This window comes from Pelobates fuscus, chromosome 5, assembly GCF_036172605.1.
Source record: "Pelobates fuscus isolate aPelFus1 chromosome 5, aPelFus1.pri, whole genome shotgun sequence".
NCBI classification, from domain to species: Eukaryota; Metazoa; Chordata; class Amphibia; order Anura; family Pelobatidae; genus Pelobates; species Pelobates fuscus.
Window position 1 is genome coordinate 367,806,524 of NC_086321.1, and position 24,860 is coordinate 367,831,383.

Here is a 24,860-nt window from a genome sequence, read left to right on the forward strand (position 1 = left end):
CGATAAAGATGGATGCCATAGCTGGAATGTTGTCCAAGCTGTTATCAGCTGAAACACAACCTTGGGAAAACCATCAGTCCACAGAGAACACCCTCAAGGCATATATGACCTGGGGAAGCAGATACAACAATGGGTTATGTGCAAGCGGGTCCTCTATTTCCATCTGATTTGATATAGACAACACAAAGTTGTCTGGCACTTATCTGCTAGAACCCCGAGGCAACACCTGTCCCATGAGAGCAATTGACTAAAGTCCAAACCTGTTTCAAACAAATAAGGGTGAATGAAGCTGGTAGCAGACATGGTGCAGCATGCTTTGGGGAGACTCCATATTCCTCACCTCCTCAGATCGAGGGCCAGGTTTATGCATGTGCATATACTTATACCGGATTTCTTCAGTATAAACTGCACAAAAATGCAATTGAATGTCCCCTAGAAAGTCATCCATTCTTGCTTGTGGGCTGCTTTCACCGCTATCTCAATACTGGTCTTATTAGTTATACATAGAATATTATTTAAACGTATGATTGTTGCCCATAGGTGTAAACTCTTGGGGCTGACATAATCCCCCCTGGTCAGCTGGGCTCTTGATCATGCGTCGCTCTTGCCTGTGATTGCCAGGAATATTGTGACTATGTTACCAACTACATCAGTTGCCTGTTTACCACTCAAAGTGTTACCTAGGGTTTCCCCTTGGGAAGATGAGGAAGAAATGTCATCTCAGATACTCATTAATGGGCAATTTCCAATCCAAGCTGCAGAAACTATATAAACATGTGTCTTCTAGCATGGAGGCCAAGCCTCTTTGGCATTACTAATTAGTTATCCTCTTATTAATTAGTAATAATTAAAACCTTATTAAATAAGTGATGAACTTACCTGGAAGCCAGTGCCAGGTGATCCTCCCAGCGCTAGTTTACTTACTCCCGAGGAAATCCAAACCTCTCTCACGAGATCCAATCAAATTGTTCTCATAGAGAAGCATTTGATCGGACCACATGTGCACTCTGAGCCAAGTATAGGGAGGGGAAGGAGGGAGTAGTGGGGTGGACAATTGAGGGAGGGAATATTAAACCAAACAAACAATAAATATTGGTGGGAGGCAGGGAGGAATAGCAACTGACATTTAATGTGGATAAGTGCAAGATAATGCATCTTGGACGTAAAAACCCAAGGGCAGAGTACAGAATATTTGATAGACTCCTAACCTCAACATCTGAGGAAAGGGATTTAGGGGTGATTATTTCTGATGACTTAAAGGTAGGCAGACAATGTAATAGAGCAGCAGGAAATGCTAGCAGAATGCTTGGTTGTATAGGGAGAGGTATTAGCAGTAGAACGAGGGAAGTGCTCATGCCATTGTACAGAACACTGGTGAGAACTTACTTAGAGTATTGTACGCAGTACTGGAGACCATATCTTAGAGAGAGTTCAAAGAAGGGCTACTAAACTGGTTCATGGATTGCAGGATAAAACTTACCAGGAAAGGTTAAAGGATCTTAATATGTATAGCTTGGAGGAAAGACGAGACAGGGGGGATATGATAGAAACATTTAAATACATAAAGGGAATCAACACAGTAAAGGAGGAGACTATATTTAAAAGAAGAAAAACTACCACAACAAGAGGACATAGTCTTAAATTAGAGGGACAAAGGTTTAAAAATAATATCAGGAAGTATTACTTTACTGAGAGGGTAGTGGATACATGGAATAGCCTTCCAGCTGAAGTGGTAGATGTTAACACTGTGAGGGAGTTTAAGCATGCGTGGGATAGGCATAAGGCTATCCTAACTATAAGATAAGGCCAGAGACTAATGAAAGTATTTAGAAAATTGGGCAGACTAGATGGGCCGAATGGTTCTTATCTGCCGTCACATTCTATGTTTCTATAGAATAAAGAAGAGCGGGAATTCTAATTCAAGCTTTCCATTGCAAGCACAAGGGTAGACGTTAATAACTTGTGTCTGACAGCCATGTTTATTGCACAGTATTGTTATTAATCAGCCAAATGTGCCAATTATCAACTAGCCTCCAGCACACAAGTGCAGATTTCTCTTTTCAAGTGAGAGCTGAACACACAGGCTCCTACCACCATAACCACTTCTAAAAGCAGAAGTGGTTATGGTGGTTGGAGTAACCCTTTAACTTCCTAATAAGTTAAGAAAAGAAAAGAATACGGCAGAAAGTAGGGAGATATCCTCTCACCATAACTCACTGTAGGATATCATTAGTGAATGCGTACAATGTTTCCTAGACTTTATTTGATCTTGACTCCCGATACGGTAGGGAGGTTTGGCTTATTTTATTAATTGTGGTCTACTGCAAGTGTCTTGTAACACCACCTGTGATGTACAGTTTGTTTGTGCTGAGGCATTACTGTACCAGTGGAAAAGTACTTTTATTTTATTCTGCCCTTCTACTTTCAGGGTTTTAGTTAAATACTCTTCCAGAGAAACAGACAGTGTAGATAAAAGTCTACTTTATCCTGTTCTTAAAAGAGTCCTTATAGAAACATAGAATGTGACGGCAGATAAGAACCATTCGGCCCATCTAGTCTGCCCAGTTTTCTAAATACTTTCATTAGTCCCTGGCCTTATCTTATAGTTGGGATAGCCTTATGCCTATCCCACGCATGCTTAAACTCCTTAACTGTGTTAACCTCTACCACTTCAGCTGGAAGGCTATTCCATGCATCCACTACCCTCTCAGTAAAGTAATACTTCCTGATATTATTTTTAAACCTTTTCCCCTCTAATTTAAGACTTTGTCCTCTTGTTGTGGTAGTTTTTCTTCTTTTAAATATAGTCTACTCCTTTACTGTGTTGATTCCCTTTATGTATTTAAATGTTTCTATCATATCCCCCCTGTCTCGTCTTTCCTCCAAGCTGTACATGTTAAGTTCTTTTAAAGGACCACTATAGGCACCCAGACCACTTCAGCTTAATAAAGTGGTCTGGGTGCCTGGTCCAGCTAGGATTAACCCTTTTTTCTATAAACATAGCAGTTTCAGAGAAACTGCCATGTTTATTTTAGGGTTAATCCAGCCTCTAGTGGCTGTCTCATTGACTCATTGAAAATCACAGTGAGAGCACGTAAGCGTCCATAGGAAAGCATTGTAAATGCTTTCCTATGAGACTGGCTGAATGCGCGCGTGGCTCTTGCTGCGCATGCGCATTCAGCCGAGGAGGAGGAGGAGGAGAGGAGGAGAGCTCCCCGCCCGGAGCTGGAGAAAGAGTTAAGTTTAACCCCTTCCTCCCCCCAGAGCCCGGCGGGAGGGGGACCCTGAGGGTGGGGGCACCCTCAGGGCACTATAGTGCCAGGAAAACGAGTATGTTTTCCTGGCACTATAGTGGTCCTTTAACCTTTCCTTGTAAGTTTTATCCTGAAATCCATGAACCAGTTTAGTAGCCCTTCTCTGAACTCTCTCTAAAGTATCAATATCCTTCTGGAGATACGGTCTCCAGTACTGCATACAATACTCCAAGTGAGGTCTCACCAGTGTTCTATACAATGGCATGAGCACTTCCCTCTTTCTACTGCCAATACCTCTCCCTATACAACCAAGTATTCTGCTTCGCTATTACATTGTCTGACAACCTTTAAGTCATCTTAAATAATTACCCCTTAATCCCTTTCCTCAGATGTTGAGGTTATGGCCTCTATCAAATATTCTGTACTCTGCCCTTGGGTTTTTACGTCCAAGATGCATTATCTTGCACTTATCCACATTAAATGTCAGTTGCCACAACTCTGACCATTTTTCTAGTTTACCTAAATCATTTGCCATTTGGCTTATCCCTCCTGGAACATCAACCCTGTTACATATCTTAGTATCATCCGCAAAAAGACACACCTTACCATCAAGACCTTCTGCAATATCACTAATAAAAATATTAAAGAGAATGGGTCCAAGTACAGATCCCTGAGGTACCCCACTGGTGACAAGCCCATGCTTTGAATATACTCCATTGACTACAACCCTCTGTTGCCTGTTGGAATCCAAACTTAAAGATTGCAGTTTATTGATTAACCTTCTATGTGCAACAGTGTCAAAAGCCTTACTGAAATCTAAGTAAGCAATGTCTACTGCACCACCCTGATCTATAATTTTAGTTACCCAATCAAAAAAATCAATAAGAATAGCTTGGCATGATCTCCCTGAAGTAAACCCATGTTGTCTCTGATCTTGAAATCCATGTGATTTTAGATGTTCAACAATCCTATCCTTTAACGTGGTTTCCATTACTTTCCCCACTACTGAAGTAAGGCTTACTGGCCTATAGTTGCCCGACTACTCCCTACTACCTTTCTTGTGAATGGGCACAACATTCGCAAACTTCCAATCTTCTGGGACTACTCCTGTTAACAATGATTGGTTAATGGTTTTGCTAGTACACCATTAAGCTATTTTAATAACTTTGGGTGTATTCCATCAGGTCCCATTGACTTATTTGTCTTTACTTTTGACAGTTGAGATAGAACCTCTTCCTCTGTAAACTCTCATGTAGCTAAGATTCCTTAAAAGTCTCACTATGGCCTTCTCTTGAGATCCTCTCACTAGAAGTCTTCTTCTGAAATCCCTTGAAATAAATACTGTGCAAGTGTAGGTAAAGTTTGTGAAAATTTAACAGTACAACTGCCTGAAATGATCCTCACAAATCATACATTTTTTTTTCAATTTCAGGACTACATTTTTAAGATCATTGGAAATCCAAAAGCACAAAATGCTTTGCCAGTGCTTGAAAACTTGATCAGCAATTCCTTTCTGAAGATGTTTAAATCCCCAACCAAAATACGTGTTTGGAACAACCCAGTGCTACATGTGAGTTTACAGCATTGAACAATACAACACAAGCTTCTTACACTCCATTCTCTGTCTATAATGCTTAAAGCCTGATGTCAATCTCATCTCAACCCACAGGAATTACCTGACGATTTTCATTACCCTGCCTTTTTTTTCTGCATCATTTTCATGGTGTTCGCTTCCGGTCTCACCCCTCATTTTGCAATGAGCAGCAACGATGACAGAAGGGTGAGCACGCCATTGTCGATGTCCTGTAATCAAAATAAACAATCTTACTATTTACAGAAACAGTCTGCACAAGGGATAGAGATTTGGTATATAACTCAGTAGCAGTGAATGTGCATATCCCAGATGGTTATCCGAGAAACCACATTGCCCAAACTTATCTCTTTACATGAGGGTAACGTAAACATATAGCTACTTTACTTAAATAGTGTTCAGTATTTCACTTTTATAAAATATGTCATGTCTCATTTACCTGGTCGTATAAGGAAAGAGTTGAACTGATTTGTTAAAAGTTTACTCCACTGCTTAATTTTTTTTTTAAATCATGATTTAGTAGGTTTAATCCCAATGAAAACAAGAATTTAATTAAACATTTTTTTCATTGGGGATGTATATGTAAAACAGCTAGCAAAAGCTATAGATCTTGGGTCTGAAGCCTATGTAAGCCCTCCCCTTCTAATCCCGCCCAGACTTTCTGTGGCTGTCCAATCACATACTTACTCATGCAGATCAATGAGAAGTCTTTGCAAGGCAGGTGCTCTGGGCAATAGCAGCCTCTTGTGTTTTGCCACGAAGTAACAAGACCCGCTATCTGATTAACAGAGAGGGGGGTGTAACCAGGGTAGTTTATAAAAGTGCCAATTTCTATAAAAAACAATCTTTTACGTTTTTTTAAATGATTAAAAAGGACACACTCTTCACACATAAAGCAGTTCAGCAAAATAAAATGCTGTAAAGGCCGGGTGTTTCCATTTTGACCTCGTCATATTTTATGTCATCTTATTAAGCAGGGTTTTAGGTTAGAGTCATATATGAGGGCTACCCAGCTAGTATCTATTCAGATGATGAACAACCTTGTTGATCCTCGACCACTTTGCATTATGGAAGTTGAGGCTCTAATAAAACGCTGGAGAGCTATTATCTTATTCAGGTCATCACACACAGAAAAGTCAATGATTGTTATAGCTGTGATGCCAGTATCATAATCTTCATGGTACATTGTTTGTTTGAAGAGAATGTTGTTCCATAACAGTAGCTTTTTTGAGTATATAAGCACAGTAAACTGTGTTGTTCCTGAAATAGGGGATCACTGTCTCCAGAATATTTTAAATGCCAAATTACAGCTAAACCTCTCTTCCCGGGAGTTTGTCCAGTGATAGCTGAACCAGTGGCGTCGCTAGGGGGGGGGGCCAGAGGGGGCCATGGCCCCCCCTACATCATGCTGTGCCCCCCCTTGGGTCCCCCCAAATGCCAGCAACTTGCTGGCCATGTGTCTAAATGATATTCCCTCGGACTGTAACAGTGTATGACAGGCAGCCAGGGGGAATGCAGGGCAGAGCAGCTGGAACAGGGCTGGGGGCTGTCTGTGGCCGGAGGGAGCACTGACAGGCTCCCCGGCACAGGCCCCGCCCCCAAACGAATCCCCGCCTCCTGCACATAAGCCCCGCCCCCGCCGTTAAGCAGCAGCCCTGCTGCTGCTGGAAAGGATAAAAGATGGCCGCCTGACCCCCATCAACAGCCGCCAGTGACAGGTAGGATTAATGTGCTTGTGTGTGTGTGTGTGTGTGTCTGTCTGCTAGTGAGGAAGCTTGTGTGTGTGTAAGAACTCAGCAGTCTGTGTGTGTATATGGACTCAGCAGTCTGTGTGTGTGCATGGACTCAGCAGTCTGTGTGTGTGTATGGACTCAGCAGTGTGTGTGTGTGTGTGTATGGACTCGGCAGTGTGTGTGTGTGTATGGACTCCGCAGTCTGTATGTGTGTATGGACTCAGCAGTGTGTGTGTGTGTATGGACTCAGCAGTGTGTGTGTGTGTATGGACTCAGCAGTGTGTGAGTGTGTATGGACTCAGCAGTCTGTGTGTGTGTGTATGGACTCAGCAGTCTGTGTGTGTGTGTATGGACTCGGCAGTGTGTGTGTGTGTATGGACTCGGCAGTGTGTGTGTGTGTATGGACATGGCAGTGTGTGTGTGTGTATGGACTCGGCAGTGTGTGTGTGTGTGTATGGACTCCACAGTCTGTATGTGTGTATGGACTCAGCAGTGTGTGTGTGTATGGACTCAGCAGTCTGTGTGTCTGTATGGACTCAGCAGTCTGTGTGTGTGTATGGACTCAGCAGTCTGTGTGTGTGTGTATGGACTCAGCAGTCTGTGTGTGTGTGTATGGACTCAGCAGTGTGTGTGTGTGTATGGACTCAGCAGTGTGTGTGTGTGTATGGACTCAGCAGTCTGTGTGTGTGTATGGACTCAGCAGTCTGTGTGTGTGTATGGACTCAGCAGTGTGTGTGTGTGTATGGACTCAGCAGTCTGTGTGTGTGTATGGACTCAGCAGTCTGTGTGTGTGTGTATGGACTCAGCAGTCTGTGTGTGTGTGTATGGACTCAGCAGTCTGTATGTGTGTGTATGGACTCAGCCTTCTGTATGTGTGTGTGGACTCAGCAGTCTGTGTCTGTGTATAGACTCAGCAGTCTGTATGTGTGTATGGACTCAGCAGTCTGTGTGTGTGTATGGACTCAGCAGTCTGTGTGTCTGTGTATAGACTCAGCAGTCTGTGTGTGTGTGTGTGTATGGACTCAGCAGTCTGTATGTGTGTGTATGGACTCAGCCTTCTGTATGTGTGTGTATGGACTCAGCCTTCTGTATGTGTGTGTGGACTCAGCAGTCTGTGTCTGTGTATAGACTCAGCAGTCTGTGTCTGTGTATAGACTCAGCAGTCTGTGTCTGTGTATAGACTCAGCAGTCTGTGTCTGTGTATAGACTCAGCAGTCTGTGTCTGTGTATAGACTCAGCAGTCTGTGTCTGTGTATAGACTCAGCAGTCTGTATGTGTGTATGGACTCAGCAGTCTGTGTGTGTGTATGGACTCAGCAGTCTGTGTGTATGGACTCAGAAGTCTGTGTGTATGGACTCAGCAGTCTGTGTGTGTGTATGGAATCAGCAGTCTGTGTGTGTGTATGGACTCAGCAGTCTGTGTGTGTGTATAGACTCAGCAGTCTGTGTCTGTGTATAGACTCAGCAGTCTGTGTCTGTGTATAGACTCAGCAGTCTGTGTCTGTGTATAGACTCAGCAGTCTGTGTGTGTGTATAGACTCAGCAGTCTGTGTATGTGTATAGACTCAGCAGTCTGTGTCTGTGTATAGACTCAGCAGTCTGTATGTGTGTGTATGGACTCAGCAGTCTGTATGTATGTGTATGGACTCAGCAGTCTGTGTTTGTGTGTGTGTGTATGGACGCAGCAGTCTGTGTTTGTGTGTGTGTATGGACTCAGCAGTGTGTTCATATGGACTCAGCAGTGTGTGTATAGACTCAGCAGTGTGTGTGTATAGACTCAGCAGTGTGTGTGTATAGACTCAGCAGTCTGTGTCTGTGTATAGACTCAGCAGTCTGTGTCTGTGTATAGACTCAGCAGTCTGTGTCTGTGTATAGACTCAGCAGTCTGTGTCTGTGTATAGACTCAGCAGTCTGTGTCTGTGTATAGACTCAGCAGTCTGTATCTGTGTATAGACTCAGCAGTCTGTATGTGTGTATAGACTCAGCAGTATGTGTGTGTGTATGGACTCAGCAGTCTGTGTGTATGGACTCAGCAGTCTGTGTGTATGGACTCAGCAGTCTGTGTGTATGGACTCAGCAGTCTGTGTGTGTGTATGGAATCAGCAGTCTGTGTGTGTATAGACTCAGCAGTCTGTGTCTGTGTATAGACTCAGCAGTCTGTGTCTGTGTATAGACTCAGCAGTCTGTGTCTGTGTATAGACTCAGCAGTCTGTATGTGTGTGTATGGACTCAGCAGTCTGTATGTATGTGTATGGACTCAGCAGTCTGTGTTTGTGTGTGTGTATGGACTCAGCAGTGTGTTCATATGGACTCAGCAGTGTGTGTATAGACTCAGCAGTGTGTGTATAGACTCAGCAGTGTGTGTGTATAGACTGTGCAGTCTGTGTCTGTGTATAGACTCAGCAGTCTGTGTCTGTGTATAGACTCAGCAGTGTGTGTCTGTGTGTATGGACTCAGCCTTCTGTATGTGTGTGTATGGACTCAGCCTTCTGTATGTGTGTGTGGACTCAGCAGTCTGTGTCTGTGTATAGACTCAGCAGTCTGTATGTGTGTATGGACTCAGCAGTCTGTGTCTGTGTATAGACTCAGCAGTCTGTGTCTGTGTATAGACTCAGCAGTCTGTGTCTGTGTATAGACTCAGCAGTCTGTGTCTGTGTATAGACTCAGCAGTCTGTGTCTGTGTATAGACTCAGCAGTCTGTGTCTGTGTATAGACTCAGCAGTCTGTGTCTGTGTATAGACTCAGCAGTCTGTGTCTGTGTATAGACTCAGCAGTCTGTGTCTGTGTATAGACTCAGCAGTCTGTGTCTGTGTATAGACTCAGCAGTCTGTGTCTGTGAATAGACTCAGCAGTCTGTGTCTGTGTATAGACTCAGCAGTCTGTGTCTGTGTATAGACTCAGCAGTCTGTGTCTGTGTATAGACTCAGCAGTCTGTGTCTGTGTATAGACTCAGCAGTCTGTGTCTGTGTATAGACTCAGCAGTCTGTGTCTGTGTATAGACTCAGCAGTCTGTGTCTGTGTATAGACTCAGCAGTCTGTGTCTGTGAATAGACTCAGCAGTCTGTGTCTGTGTATAGACTCAGCAGTCTGTGTCTGTGTATAGACTCAGCAGTCTGTGTCTGTGTATAGACTCAGCAGTCTGTGTCTGTGTATAGACTCAGCAGTCTGTGTCTGTGTATAGACTCAGCAGTCTGTGTCTGTGTATAGACTCAGCAGTCTGTGTCTGTGTATAGACTCAGCAGTCTGTGTCTGTGTATAGGCTCAGCAGTGTGTGTCTGTGCATAGACTCAGTAGTCTGTGTCTGTGTATAGACTCAGTAGTCTGTGTCTGTGTATAGACTCAGTAGTCTGTGTCTGTGTATAGACTCAGCAGTCTGTGTCTGTGTATAGACTCAGCAGTCTGTGTCTGTGTATAGACTCAGCAGTCTGTGTCTGTGTATAGACTCAGCAGTCTGTGTCTGTGTATAGACTCAGCGGTCTGTGTATAGACTCAGCGGTCTGTGTATAGACTCAGCGGTCTGTGTATAGACTCAGCGGTCTGTGTATAGACTCAGCGGTCTGTGTATAGACTCAGCGGTCTGTGTATAGACTCAGCGGTCTGTGTATAGACTCAGCGGTCTGTGTATAGACTCAGCGGTCTGTGTATAGACTCAGCGGTCTGTGTATAGACTCAGCGGTCTGTGTATAGACTCAGCGGTCTGTGTATAGACTCAGCGGTCTGTGTATAGACTCAGCGGTCTGTTTATAGACTCAGCGGTCTGTTTATAGACTCAGCAGTGTGTGTGTATAGACTCAGCAGTCTGTGTCTGTGTATAGACTCAGCAGTCTGTGTCTGTGTATAGACTCAGCAGTGTGTGTCTGTGTATAGACTCAGCAGTCTGTGTCTGTGTATAGACTCAGCAGTCTGTGTCTGTGTATAGACTCAGCAGTCTGTGTCTGTGTATAGACTCAGCAGTCTGTGTCTGTGTATAGACTCAGCAGTCTGTGTCTGTGTATAGACTCAGCAGTCTGTGTCTGTGTATAGACTCAGCAGTCTGTGTCTGTGTATAGACTCAGCAGTCTGTGTCTGTGAATAGACTCAGCAGTCTGTGTCTGTGTATAGACTCAGCAGTCTGTGTCTGTGTATAGACTCAGCAGTCTGTGTCTGTGTATAGACTCAGCAGTCTGTGTCTGTGTATAGACTCAGCAGTCTGTGTCTGTGTATAGACTCAGCAGTCTGTGTCTGTGTATAGACTCAGCAGTCTGTGTCTGTGTATAGACTCAGCAGTCTGTGTCTGTGTATAGACTCAGCAGTCTGTGTCTGTGTATAGACTCAGCAGTCTGTGTCTGTGTATAGACTCAGCAGTCTGTGTCTGTGAATAGACTCAGCAGTCTGTGTCTGTGAATAGACTCAGCAGTCTGTGTCTGTGTATAGACTCAGCAGTCTGTGTCTGTGTATAGACTCAGCAGTCTGTGTCTGTGTATAGACTCAGCAGTCTGTGTCTGTGTATAGACTCAGCAGTCTGTGTCTGTGTATAGACTCAGCAGTCTGTGTATAGACTCAGCAGTCTGTGTCTGTGTATAGACTCAGCAGTCTGTGTCTGTGTATAGACTCAGCAGTCTGTGTCTGTGTATAGACTCAGCAGTCTGTGTCTGTGTATAGGCTCAGCAGTCTGTGTCTGTGTATAGACTCAGCAGTCTGTGTCTGTGTATAGACTCAGCAGTCTGTGTCTGTGTATAGACTCAGCAGTCTGTGTCTGTGTATAGACTCAGCGGTCTGTGTATAGACTCAGCAGTCTGTGTCTGTGTATAGACTCAGCGGTCTGTGTATAGACTCAGCAGTCTGTGTCTGTGTATAGACTAGGCAGTCTGTGTCTGTGTATAGACTCAGCGGTCTGTGTATAGACTCAGCGGTCTGTGTATAGACTCAACGGTCTGTGTATAGACTCAGCGGTCTGTGTATAGACTCAGCGGTCTGTGTCTGTGTATAGACTCAGCGGTCTGTGTCTGTGTATAGACTCAGCGGTCTGTGTCTGTGTATAGACTCAGCGGTCTGTGTCTGTGTATAGACTCAGCGGTCTGTGTCTGTGTATAGACTAAGCGGTCTGTGTCTGTGTATAGACTCAGCGGTCTGTGTCTGTGTATAGACTCAGCGGTCTGTGTCTGTGTATAGACTCAGCGGTCTGTGTCTGTGTATAGACTCAGCGGTCTGTGTCTGTGTATAGACTCAGCGGTCTGTGTCTGTGTATAGACTCAGCGGTCTGTGTCTGTGTATAGACTCAGCGGTCTGTGTCTGTGTATAGACTCAGCAGTCTGTGTCTGTGTATAGACTCAGCAGTCTGTGTCTGTGTATAGACTCAGCGGTCTGTGTCTGTGTATAGACTCAGCGGTCTGTTTATAGACTCAGCGGTCTGTTTATAGACTCAGCGGTCTGTGTATTGACTCAGCGGTCTGTGTCTGTGTATAGACTCAGCGGTCTGTGTCTGTGTATAGACTAAGCGGTCTGTGTCTGTGTATAGACTTAGCGGTCTGTGTCTGTGTATAGACTCAGCGGTCTGTGTCTGTGTATAGACTTAGCGGTCTGTGTCTGTGTATAGACTCAGCGGTCTGTGTCTGTGTATAGACTCAGCGGTATGTGTCTGTGTATAGAGTCAGCGGTCTGTGTCTGTGTATAGACTCAGCGGTGTGTGTCTGTGTATAGACTCAGCAGTCTGTGTCTGTGTATAGACTCAGCGGTCTGTGTCTGTGTATAGACTCAGCGGTCTGTTTATAGACTCAGCGGTCTGTTTATAGACTCAGCGGTCTGTGTATAGACTCAGCGGTCTGTGTCTGTGTATAGACTCAGCAGTCTGTGTCTGTGTATAGACTCAGCAGTCTGTGTCTGTGTATAGACTCAGCAGTCTGTGTCTGTGTATAGACTCAGCAGTCTGTGTCTGTGTATAGACTCAGCGGTCTGTGTCTGTGTATAGACTCAGCGGTCTGTGTCTGTGTATAGACTCAGCGGTCTGTGTCTGTGTATAGACTCAGCGGTCTGTGTCTGTGTATAGACTCAGCGGTCTGTGTCTGTGTATAGACTCAGCGGTCTGTGTCTGTGTATAGACTCAGCGGTCTGTGTCTGTGTATAGACTCAGCGGTCTGTGTCTGTGTATAGACTCAGCGGTCTGTGTCTGTGTATAGACTCAGCGGTCTGTGTCTGTGTATAGACTCAGCGGTCTGTGTCTGTGTATAGACTCAGCAGTCTGTGTCTGTGTATAGACTCAGCAGTCTGTGTCTGTGTATAGACTCAGCAGTCTGTGTATAGACTCAGCAGTCTGTGTCTCTGTATAGACTCAGCAGTCTGTATGTGTGTGTATGAACTCAGCAGTCTGTATGTGTGTATGGACTCAGCAGTCTGTGTCTGTGTATGGACTCAGCAGTCTGTGTCTGTGTATAGACTCAGCAGTCTGTGTCTGTGTATAGACTCAGCAGTCTGTGTTTGTGTATAGACTCAGCGGTCTGTGTCTGTGTATAGACTCAGCGGTCTGTTTATAGACTCAGCGGTCTGTTTATAGACTCAGCGGTCTGTGTCTGTGTATAGACTCAGCGGTCTGTGTCTGTGTATAGACTCAGCGGTCTGTTTATAGACTCAGCGGTCTGTTTATAGACTCAGCGGTCTGTTTATAGACTCAGCGGTCTGTGTATAGACTCAGCGGTCTGTGTCTGTGTATAGACTCAGCGGTCTGTGTCTGTGTATAGACTCAGCGGTCTGTGTCTGTGTATAGACTCAGCGGTCTGTGTCTGTGTATAGACTCAGCGGTCTGTGTCTGTGTATAGACTCAGCGGTCTGTGTCTGTGTATAGACTCAGCGGTCTGTGTCTGTGTATAGACTCAGCGGTCTGTGTCTGTGTATAGACTCAGCGGTATGTGTCTGTGTATAGACTCAGCGGTATGTGTCTGTGTATAGACTCAGCGGTCTGTGTCTGTGTATAGACTCAGCGGTCTGTGTCTGTGTATAGACTCAGCGGTCTGTGTCTGTGTATAGACTCAGCGGTCTGTGTCTGTGTATAGACTCAGCAGTCTGTGTATAGACTCAGCAGTCTGTGTCTCTGTATAGACTCAGCAGTCTGTATGTGTGTGTATGGACTCAGCAGTCTGTATGTGTGTATGGACTCAGCAGTCTGTGTCTGTGTATGGACTCAGCAGTCTGTGTCTGTGTATAGACTCAGCAGTCTGTGTATAGACTCAGCAGTCTGTGTATAGACTCAGCAGTCTGTGTCTCTGTATAGACTCAGCAGTCTGTATGTGTGTGTATGGACTCAGCAGTCTGTATGTGTGTATGGACTCAGCAGTCTGTGTCTGTGTATGGACTCAGCAGTCTGTGTCTGTGTATAGACTCAGCAGTCTGTGTTTGTGTATAGACTCAGCAGTCTGTGTCTGTGTATAGACTCAGCAGTCTGTGTCTGTGTATAGACTCAGCAGTCTGTGTATAGACTCGGCAGTCTGTGTATAGACTCAGCAGTCTGTGTCTGTGTATAGACTCAGCGGTCTGTGTCTGTGTATAGACTCAGCGGTCTGTTTATAGACTCAGCGGTCTGTTTATAGACTCAGCGGTCTGTGTCTGTGTATAGACTCAGCGGTCTGTGTCTGTGTATAGACTCAGCGGTCTGTTTATAGACTCAGCGGTCTGTGTATAGACTCAGCGGTCTGTGTCTGTGTATAGACTCAGCGGTCTGTGTCTGTGTATAGACTCAGCGGTCTGTGTCTGTGTATAGACTCAGCGGTCTGTGTCTGTGTATAGACTCAGCGGTCTGTGTCTGTGTATAGACTCAGCGGTCTGTGTCTGTGTATAGACTCAGCGGTCTGTGTCTGTGTATAGACTCAGCGGTCTGTGTCTGTGTATAGACTCAGCGGTCTGTGTCTGTGTATAGACTCAGCGGTCTGTGTCTGTGTATAGACTCAGCGGTCTGTGTCTGTGTATAGACTCAGCGGTCTGTGTCTGTGTATAGACTCAGCGGTCTGTGTCTGTGTATAGACTCAGCGGTCTGTGTCTGTGTATAGACTCAGCGGTCTGTGTCTGTGTATAGACTCAGCGGTCTGTGTCTGTGTATAGACTCAGCAGTCTGTGTATAGACTCAGCAGTCTGTGTATAGACTCAGCAGTCTGTGTCTCTGTATAGACTCAGCAGTCTGTATGTGTGTGTATGGACTCAGCAGTCTGTATGTGTGTATGGACTCAGCAGTCTGTGTCTGTGTATGGACTCAGCAGTCTGTGTCTGTGTATGGACTCAGCAGTCTGTGTCTGTGTATAGACTCAGCAGTCTGTGTTTGTGTATAGACTCAGCAGTCTGTGTCTGTGTATAGACTCAGCAGTCTGTGTCTGTGTATAGACTCAGCAGTCTGTGTATAGACTCGGCAGTCTGTGTATAGACTCAGCAGTCTGTGTATAGACTCAGCAGTCTGTGTATAGACTCGGCAGTCTGTGTATAGACTCGACAGTCTGTGTATAGACTCAGCAGTCTGTGTATAGACTCAGCAGTCTGTGTCTGTGTATAGACTCAGCAGTCTGTGTCTGTGTATAGACTCAGCAGTCTGTGTCTGTGTATAGACTCAGCAGGCTGTGTGTGTTTATGGACTCAGCAGTCTGTGTGTGTGTATTGACTCAGCAGTCTGTGTGTGTGTATTGACTCAGCAGTCTGTGTGTGTATGGACTCAGCAGTCTGTGTGTGTGTATGGACTCAGCAGTGTGTGTGTATGGACTCAGCAGTCTGTGTGTGTGTATGGACTCAGCAGTCTGTGTGTGTGTATGGACTCAGCAGTCTGTGTGTGTGTGAACTCAGCAGTGTGTGTGTGTATGGACTCAGCAGTGTCTGTGTATAGACTCAGCGGTCTGTGTCTGTGTATAGACTCAGCGGTCTGTGTCTGTGTATAGACTCAGCGGTCTGTGTCTGTGTATAGACTCAGCGGTCTGTGTCTGTGTATAGACTCAGCGGTCTGTGTCTGTGTATAGACTCAGCGGTCTGTGTCTGTGTATAGACTCAGCGGTCTGTGTCTTTGTATAGACTCAGCAGTCTGTGTCTGTGTATAGACTCAGCAGTCTGTGTATAGACCCAGCAGTCTGTGTATAGACTCAGCAGTCTGTGTATAGACTCAGCAGTCTGTGTCTGTGTATAGACTCAGCAGTCTGTGTCTGTGTATAGACTCAGCAGTCTGTATGTGTGTGTGTATGGACTCAGCAGTCTGTGTGTGTGTATGGACTCAGCAGTCTCTGTGTGTGTGTGTATGGACTCAGCAGTGTGTGTGTGTGTATATGGACTCAGCAGTGTGTGTGTATGGACTCAGCAGTATGTGTGTGTATGGACTCAGCAGTATGTGCGTGTGTATGGACTCAGCAGTCTGTGTGTGTGTATAGACTCAGCAGTCTGTGTCTGTGTATAGACTCAGCAGTCTGTGTCTGTGTATAGACTCAGCAGTCTGTGTCTGTGTATAGACTCAGCAGTCTGTGTCTGTGTATAGACTCAGCAGTCTGTGTCTGTGTATAGACTCAGCAGTCTGTGTCTGTGTATAGACTCAGCAGTCTGTGTCTGTGTATAGACTCAGCAGTCTGTATGTGTGTGTATGGACTCAGCAGTCTGTAAATATGTGTGTGTGTGTGTGTGGACTCAGCAGTGTGTATGTGTGTGTGTGGACTCAGCAGTGTGTATGTGTGTGGATGGACTCAGCAGTGTGTATGTGTGTGGATGGACTCAGCAGTCTCTTTGTGTGTGTATGGACTCAGCAGTCTCTTTGTGTGTGTATGGACTCAGCAGTCTATGTGTGTGTGTATGGACTCAGCAGTCTATGTGTGTGTGTATGGACTCTGCAGTCTGTGTGTGTGTGTGTGTGTATGGACTCAGCAGTCTGTATGTGTGTATGGACTCAGCAGTCTGTGTGTGTGTGTGTGTGTGTGTGTATTGGGTCAGCAGTCTGTATGTGTGTATGGACTCAGCAGTCTGTGTGTGTGTGTGTGTGTGTGTGTGTGTATGGACTCAGCAGTCTGTGTGTGTGTATGGACTCAGCAGTCTGTGTGTGTGTATGGACTCAGCAGTCTGTGTGTGTGTGTGTGTGTGTGTATGGACTCAGCAGTCTGTGTGTATGGACTCAGCCGTCTGTGTGTGTGTATGGACTCAGCAGTCTGTATGTGTGAGTATGTACTCAGCAGTCTGTATGTGTGAGTATGTACTCAGCAGTCTGTATGTGTGTGTATGTACTCAGCAGTCTGTGTGTGTATGGTCTCAGCAGTCTGTGTGTGTATGGACTCAGCAGTCTGTGTGTGTGTGTGTGTGTGTGTGTACTCAGCAGTCTGTGTATGTGTGTATGGACTCAGCAGTCTGTGTGTGTATGTGTATGGACTCAGCAGTATGTGTGTGTGTATATAATGAATTCTCCACCAGGGATTATAAAAAACAACAACACATTGTGTCGGGGCTGGGCTTAACATGCGACAGGGGCGGTGTCAAACTGCCGTGAGGGCGGGGTTAAATGTGCCCCCCTACTTTTGTCCCTGGCCCACCATGTGCCCCCCCTAAAAATGAATCTTAGAGACGCCACTGAGCTGAACGCCTAAATTTGATTTTGCCTCCTGCCCTGCTGTTTTTATAGAATATTCTTCCTGTAAGAGGTGATTTTATGTATTTGTTTTGTCCATTGATGTGATTATATGTCTGCTGAGTTCTTAAAATACTTTCTCTGTTCTCTATGTCACCATCAGCTCAAAGCTCTTTCCCAACTTCAGATATCAGGCCTCTTTCCTTCTGCATACTGGTTTGGCCAAGCTCTTGTGGATGTCAGTCTCCACCTGATTTTGCTTTTCTCGATGATCATCATATTGTTTATATTCAATTACAAAATATTCCTGCACTATATACTGGCTTTCGTTATGGTAAGGAATAAAGCCTCGGTGTTACATTACTAGAGTAACTGTAAATATTGTAAGGACAATCAGTGTAACCAGTAGTACCCTGTTACCTTCTGTCCTTTACAGTTTACTTATTTTTCTGTGTGTTACTTGTTACAAGGTGATTAGTGTTGAATCCATTATATTTCTAAATAGATCAAAAACAAATGTGTCAGGTTATTCACTAAAATGTGAATTATAACCCCTACAGCCCTGCAGGTGTTACTTCCCGGAAATGGGGCAAACTGTTTTGCAATGCTTTGCCCTCTTACTTGGGTTGAGGGAGGTGCAGAGGATTCCACGATGTTGCCTGAACTTCTTCTGCCCCTCCTGCCGCTCATTCATTGGCTGAGAGTATCTTCTGAGCGCTCTTAGACAAGGAATGGCTTTCTGTGTGTATAATCTGCACAGAATTGACATTATCTAGCCCAGGGCCTAATGACGCTGCTGACGGTGGATACACACGTGTAACACTAGGGTGTTGTTCTTGCTAGTTAGATTCATCCCCCCCCATATAAAATTTTCTTTTTAAGAGTGTTACTTGTTTATTTTCCCTGGCGCATCAGTCTCACAGCGGCTGCCACTCCTCCCCTGACTGATATCATCAATACTAATGATCTCAGTCATTCCAATACTCCCCCATAGAAAAGCGTTGGGGAGCTAGTGCACATGCCTGTTAATCACCGCGTCAATGCATCTCCATGGGGGACGTTAATCTTCTCCATGCAGGGACTATCTGAATAGTCAATGTTTACACTGCTCAGCATGCAGGGACAGTTTATATGCCCAAAAGCACTACACTAAACTGTAGTACCTACATTATTATTATGTTATTTATATAGCTCCATCAAATTCCACAGTGCTTTACAGTGGGTGGACGAACAGACATGTAGTTGTAACCAGACAAGTTGGACACACAGGGACAGAGGGGTTGAGGGCCCTGCTCAATGAGCTTACATGCTAGAGGGAGTGGGGTAAAATGACACAAAAAGGTAAGGATAGTATTAGACTAGTGACAGTTGCAAGAGAGAAATCAGTCGGGAGCTATTAACAGTTCTATTGATACGCTTTTATGAAGAAGTGGGTTTTTAACGATTTTTTGAAGGAGTGGAGACTGGGTGAGCATCTAACGGAGGAGGGGGTACCTTCTTATTCCAAAACAGTTGGGAAATTGGGGACATTTGAACTACTAACCACTACAGAAAGCATTTCTTACAGTTCTTTGGCGTTGTTGGTTACGGAGTATCAATGGTCCTGTACGTCTATATCATCAGTTTTATTTTTGGAAGATCAAAGAGCCACCACGATCGATGGGCGTTCTTCTTTGTAATGGTAAGTTATTTATTTTTATTTTTTTTGGTCTATTGTACAATCTAATTATATACATAGCAGGATTGGCAATCACTAAACTTTTTTGTTTTTTCTTATAGAGTGGGTTTCTTCCATTTATCTTCAGCGAATTTTTGGTTGTGTTTGATCAAACGTTCCCAATACTTTTTGTCTACACATTTTTAGTGCCGTCTAGTGTCTTAAGCAGTCTTCTGCTGTTTATTGTAAGTATGTCATTTGTTTTTTCAATCATTTAAATTATATATGTGTATATAGTCAATACAATGTTAAACAAAAATCTGCACACCAGTCAAGCCATAAGTCTTTCTTTTCCCACAGAAATCACAAATTTGCAGTAATGTTACTACCGCAAAGGATTCTGGGTGGGCATATGCAAATTAGTTTAACAAAGAATCACAATTTTGCCTCATTCCATTTTAAACATGTGTTTTTGCTGTATACAACAGCTTTGAAAAACAACTTGGGAAAAGATGCAAAGCCAGTGACCCACTCATGGACAGCTGTTTCGTTGTTAATGCAAATCATCAACATGAGGTTGGTTACTGGTTTGCTTATTGAGGCTTGGTAGTGCTTGGGAAACAAAAATCAAAGAGGTTATGGTGGGGAAAATTGTGATTGAAAAGGGGTATTATCACACTGACACCTGATGCAAAAATTACTGCTGCATTACAAAACATTAATACTCCTCCTTCATTCGCACATACTGACACTAATACAACCATGCATGCACACCACACACATTGATGTTTCAAACAAACCCACAACTGCATTTCCCCCCCCCCCCCCCCATGGTTATCTACTAAAGTGAGCATTATTATTATTATTATTATTAATTTATTTTTATGCATTTTTTATTAAGTGTCAAAAATATGCACTTGCAAGATAGAGTCAAAGGGCAAGTGCTAATGAGGGAATGACACAGCATACTAATTCTAACATCAAATTGTAGATTATGCTAGCTTTAGTGTAACTATAATCTTCATTTTATTAATGACAGGAGGCGAATATTTGCTTAAGTCTCTCTTTACTAAAACTCCACAGCAGCACATTAACATAGAGAGAAAAACACCAAAGACAAAAACATAAGGCATCTATAAAAGGCTCCTCCAAACGAACCATTTCCTCTTTCACGCTGCGACAAAACATAAGGTACACAAAAAAATGCCAATAAACTAATCAAAGGAAGAAAAATATAACACAACGATGACTGCAATCTGTAAGAAGACTTCGAATAACAGATGGAATCTTGCTCTTCATCCAGCCAAACCGTTGATCTTATGAAATGTAGTCGAACCATACACTGAACCGAGATAAACAGAGTCGAAAACACTGATTAGTGAATGAAATGTACTGAGAAAACATAAATCCCCCGGTACAGTACTGAAAGTACCAAAAAACATAAAACCCAGTATATAATTACTGACAATACAAATATAACATACACCTCCCCTAACTTCCCCAGGCATCACCCTAGACTACCACATCTAGCCCAGGCAACTCAACAAACCGAAGAAAATCAACCAAACAATCAAGCAAAACAAAGGGAGGGAAAGAAATAAACGGGCGGGAAATATTTGCCTCCTGTCATTAATAAAATTAAGATTATAGTTACACTAAAGCTAGTATAATCTACAATTTTATATCATGACAGGAGGCTTCATATTTGCTGTTTTAACGCTCCGACAGCAAAACCAAAGAAACATGGCCCGACGGTCTAAAGTAACACTGGCGAAAATCTCACGGGACCGGACCACCGCACTCAAAAAGCCCCGAAGAGAAACGCCCACCAAGGAAAAATTCGGAAGTTGCAGCGCCGCTAACTGAATGCACTCCAAAGGTCGCATTCATCCCCGCCAGTGTCAATAACCATCTAATCCATCGAGTCGGGCCAGGGGCGAAGGCAGGACATCAGAAACACGTCTGAACGAAAACAGACACAACAAGAGGGCAAAGTCAGCTGAAAAACTGGCGAGGGAAATGTCATGGTAATCCGGCCATTCCAGCAGAAATGCTAAAACCATACTTACCTCCCAGAGGGAAGAGCATTAAGGCGCCGGAGGCCGTGCCAGCCTCATCCCACGTAGAATTCTGCAGACCCGCGGGTCCTGACCGATGGGAAAAAACCTCCAAGTTGAACATGTGCCGCCGAAAATAGCTGACTTAGTCACTTAACCGAACGGCACAAACGTCCCAAATCAAAGAGGAGGGACAAGAAACTCAGCATGTTGGTCACAGGGCTTGTAAAAGGCTCGGTATCCCATTCCAAGCACCAACAACACCATGAAACCCATGCTGAGAGATAACATCTCCTCGTCCCTGGAGCCCAGTAATCCCAGAGAAAGTTCCTGGCCGATAGCGAAAACGCCTCGACATTCCAGGCACCCCTGAACGAGTCCAAGGGGAGTATACGAGAGGATGGTAAGAGAAGAGGATCCCGACAGGAAAGATCCAGAAACTCCGTGAACCAGTCTGACTCCGCCATAGCGGAGTCAACAAGACTAAGGACACACGTCGAACTTGAAGTAATACCAGGGGAATCGTGGTGAACGGAGGAGACGCCTATGCTTCCCGTTGTCACGTTTACATAGATTAATGTGGAGCGCAACTGCAGATTTCTTAGGATTTAAATTGATGATTAGAAAATTAGAGAATAAAATAGGAATTGTCTATTCAATATAGGAAAATAAGGTACTGTATCTTTAAATACTTCACTGTTGGTTTAATTGGAGTAAGCAGTTTCCTATATACATGCAATCTAGCACATTTGGTGTTTGCAGTTTTTTAGGGTAATGAAGAAAGCTATGAATGAAGTTGTAACAGCAGAGATTCGTTTTGGTTTTAGAGATAGCAGGTCAGGGAGCAGACTGTAGCAGAAATGCTTGGAGAAACTTGAGAGCAGACTATGGAAGGAATGCTCAGCAGGCTTGAGAGAAGGAAGTTCTTATCAAAGATGAAACAATTGACTTAGCTTCCAGAGGGTGATCTTCAGGTTCCGGAGTTCTCCTCTGGGGAGGTTCTTTCTGAGGTAGGATGAGAGAAGTCCAGATACTAGCCATGGTCGAGGAGAGGAGAAGGAGGTTAGTTCGAGTTCCAGTCCGGTTCGGTACACAGGTAGGGTTGCAGAGAAACTTTCAGCCGGTTTGATTTCGCGGTAACGCTGTTCATTAATCCAGCGTCTTGTATCTGGTGCGGTCGCATTATGTAGCGTGGCGAGACCGCGTCAGAGAGGGGGTGTGGTTAAACTCCGTCAACCCGGAAGAGACAAGGAATTACCGGTAACTGGGGCATGACAGTACCCTCCCTGTAAGGAGCACCCACCGGGTGCTATCCTTGTGGCTTAGAAGGATAACGTTTGTGGAATGCGGTAATTAACCTATTGGCATGGATCATAGAGGAGTTTTCCCATGTATCTTCATCAACTCCGTAACCCTTCGATCTAATGAGGTACTGTAGAGAGCCACGATGGATCCGTGAATCCAGAATCTTTTGGACCTCGTATTCTTCTTCACCTTGTACCAAAACAGGATCAGGAGTAGTGATTACATCTCTATGGAAAGGGTCAGGAAGATGGGGTTTGAGCAAAGAAACATGGAAGACTGGATGAAGCCTTAAAGTAGAAGCTTGTGGAAGCTTCAATTTCACAACGTTACGGTTGATAATAGACAATATTTGAAAAGGACCAAGAAAAAGGGAACTTAGTTTCTTTGAAGGACGGTTGGTGGATATGTTTTTTGAGGAGAGCCAGACAAGATCACCAGTTTTATAAACGGGAGGAGGTTGTCTCTTAGTATCAAAAAACTTCTTTTGGTTGGCGGATGCTAATTCAAGATTTTCATGTAATTTTCGAAATAGGGAGGACATGTGAGAGATTTGATTTGAAACAGTGGGGTTAGATGAAGGAATTATATGAGCAGGAAACGAAGAGGGATGAAACCCATAATTGGAGAAGAAGGGAGTCATTTTGCTGCTTGTATGAACTGAGTTGTTATATGCAAATTCGGCCATGGGCAACCATGTCATCCAATCATCCTGTAGGTGGGAACAATAGCATCGTAAATATTGTTCTAAGCATTGGTTAACGCTTTCAGTTTGCCCATTGGTTTGGGGATGATAAGCAGAAGATAGTTTACGTTGAATACGAAGAGAAGCACACAATGCGTTCCAGAATTTGGAGGTAAACTGGGTTCCACGGTCCGATATGATTTCGTCTGGAAGTCCATGAAGTTTCACTATATTATCGAGGAATATTTTTGAAAGTTCAGATGATGAGGGTAATTTCTTCAAAGGGATAAAATGGGACATTTTTGTGAAGCGGTCCACTACTACTAAAATGGTGGTATGATGTTGAGATGGGGGAAGTTCCACCAAGAAGTCCATGGAAATGGATTGCCAAGGTCTTTCCGGAATCGGTAGATCCAATAATTGACCAAAGGGGTGATGTTCAGATTTGGATCTTTGGCAGGTTGAGCAGGTTTTGACATAGGATTCGATGGTGGTGTCCTGGCGAGGCCACCAATAATATCTTTTGGATAATTCTAGGGTCTTTTTTATACCAGGATGACCAGCCAGAGGAGAATCATGAATGAATTTGAGTATTTTATTTCTGAATGCGGGAGGAATGTAAATCCTGTCATTGAAATAATAGAGACCATCTTTCTGTGATAACTTGATTGATTTAGGAAGTTCAAGAGCATCCGGACTTAGACCTTTTATGTCATCTATAAGGGACGTTAAGACTCCGATAACTGTATGTGGAGGTTCCAATTCAAGGTCTTGGTGAATTCTGGAAAGGGCATCCGCCTTTTTGTTCCTAGATCCGGGTCTAAAAACAATTTGAAAATTAAACTGGGAGAAGAAAAGATTCCATCTTACTTGCCTAGCAGAGAGAGTTTTGTTGGAGTGAAGATATTCAAGATTTTTATGGTCAGTATAAACTATTATAGGAGCTTGTGTTCCTTCAAGAAGATGTTGCCAGGTTTCTAAGGCTGCTTTTATACTCAATAATTCTTTTTCTCCTATAGGGTAATTTTTTTCGGCAGGAGACATTGAACGTGAGAAAAAGGCAACTGGATGAAGAGGATCTTGAGGAGTTTTGTGTTGGGAGAGGACAGCTCCGATGGCTGTTTCTGAAGCATCTGTTTCAAGGACATAGAGACATGTGGGGTTTGGAAGTTGAAGAATAGGAGCAGTTGTAAATCTTCTTTTTAATTCATCGAAGGCTTTTTGAGCCTTTTCATTCCAATTGAAAGGATGTTTTTTGCTGTTAAGTGAATTAAGTGAATGAGCTACGTCAGAGTAATTTTTTATAAATTTTCTGTAGAAGTTGGCAAACCCCAGAAAACTTTGTAATTCTTTTACATCAGAAGGAATGGGCCAGTTGAGGATACAATTGATTTTAGAACTATCCATGCTTATCGAATGAGGAGTAATAACGTAACCTAAAAAGGTTATTTCATTGACGTTAAAAAGACATTTTTCTGGTTTAGCGTATAATTTATGAGTTCTAAGTCTGGATAACACCCATCTCACGTCTTTTTTGTGTTCCTCAGGAGTATTAGAATATATAAGAATGTCATCTAAATAAATGATAACACAGACATCTAGAAGATCCCTGAAGATGTCATTTATAAAATGTTGAAAGGTTGCAGGGGCGTTGCAGAGGCCGAAAGGCATCACAAGATACTCGTAGAGGCCATATCTTGTTAGGAAAGCAGTTTTCCATTCATCATTAGCCTTGATTCTAATGAGGTTATATGCCCCACGGAGGTCAAGCTTGGTGTAGATAGTAAGGAAAAAAACAATAGTGTGATACAGTATATACAGTGAAAAATGTGCGCTTAAATGGATGCACTCACGAGATAGTAAAGGTAAAACAGCATTCAAGGTGCCTCCCCAGGAAATATGGGGGGATGCTGGTATCCTTCGGTAGTGTCTAGCAGCCAAATGGGACACAGGACTCCAGGTGAGTAATGGTAGAAAATATTTGTAGTTTTATTTTCTTTAAAAGGTGATACAACACCAAGCAGATAAAATATAAAAGTGCA

At 43.9% G+C, this 24,860-nt stretch overlaps 2 protein-coding genes across 3 annotated transcripts in view; one reads left to right on the plus strand and one right to left on the minus strand.

Annotated features, from left to right (window-relative positions):
• LOC134611849 (ABC-type organic anion transporter ABCA8-like) overlaps positions 1-24,860 on the plus strand; it is a 224,764-nt gene that overhangs the window by 153,165 nt on the left and 46,739 nt on the right. For both annotated transcript variants that reach the window (XM_063456115.1, XM_063456114.1), the window contains 5 exons: positions 4,687-4,824; positions 4,924-5,034; positions 17,281-17,451; positions 18,685-18,798; positions 18,897-19,019. In XM_063456115.1, coding sequence (XP_063312185.1) covers positions 4,687-4,824; positions 4,924-5,034; positions 17,281-17,451; positions 18,685-18,798; positions 18,897-19,019 — 657 coding nt within the window. The remainder of the gene's footprint in view (positions 1-4,686; positions 4,825-4,923; positions 5,035-17,280; positions 17,452-18,684; positions 18,799-18,896; positions 19,020-24,860) is intronic.
• The window catches only part of GNA13 (G protein subunit alpha 13), a 598,177-nt gene continuing 576,509 nt past the window's right edge, over positions 3,193-24,860 (minus strand). The window contains exon 5 of the transcript XR_010090912.1: positions 3,193-3,364. The gene's annotated coding sequence lies outside the window, so the exon portion shown is untranslated. The remainder of the gene's footprint in view (positions 3,365-24,860) is intronic.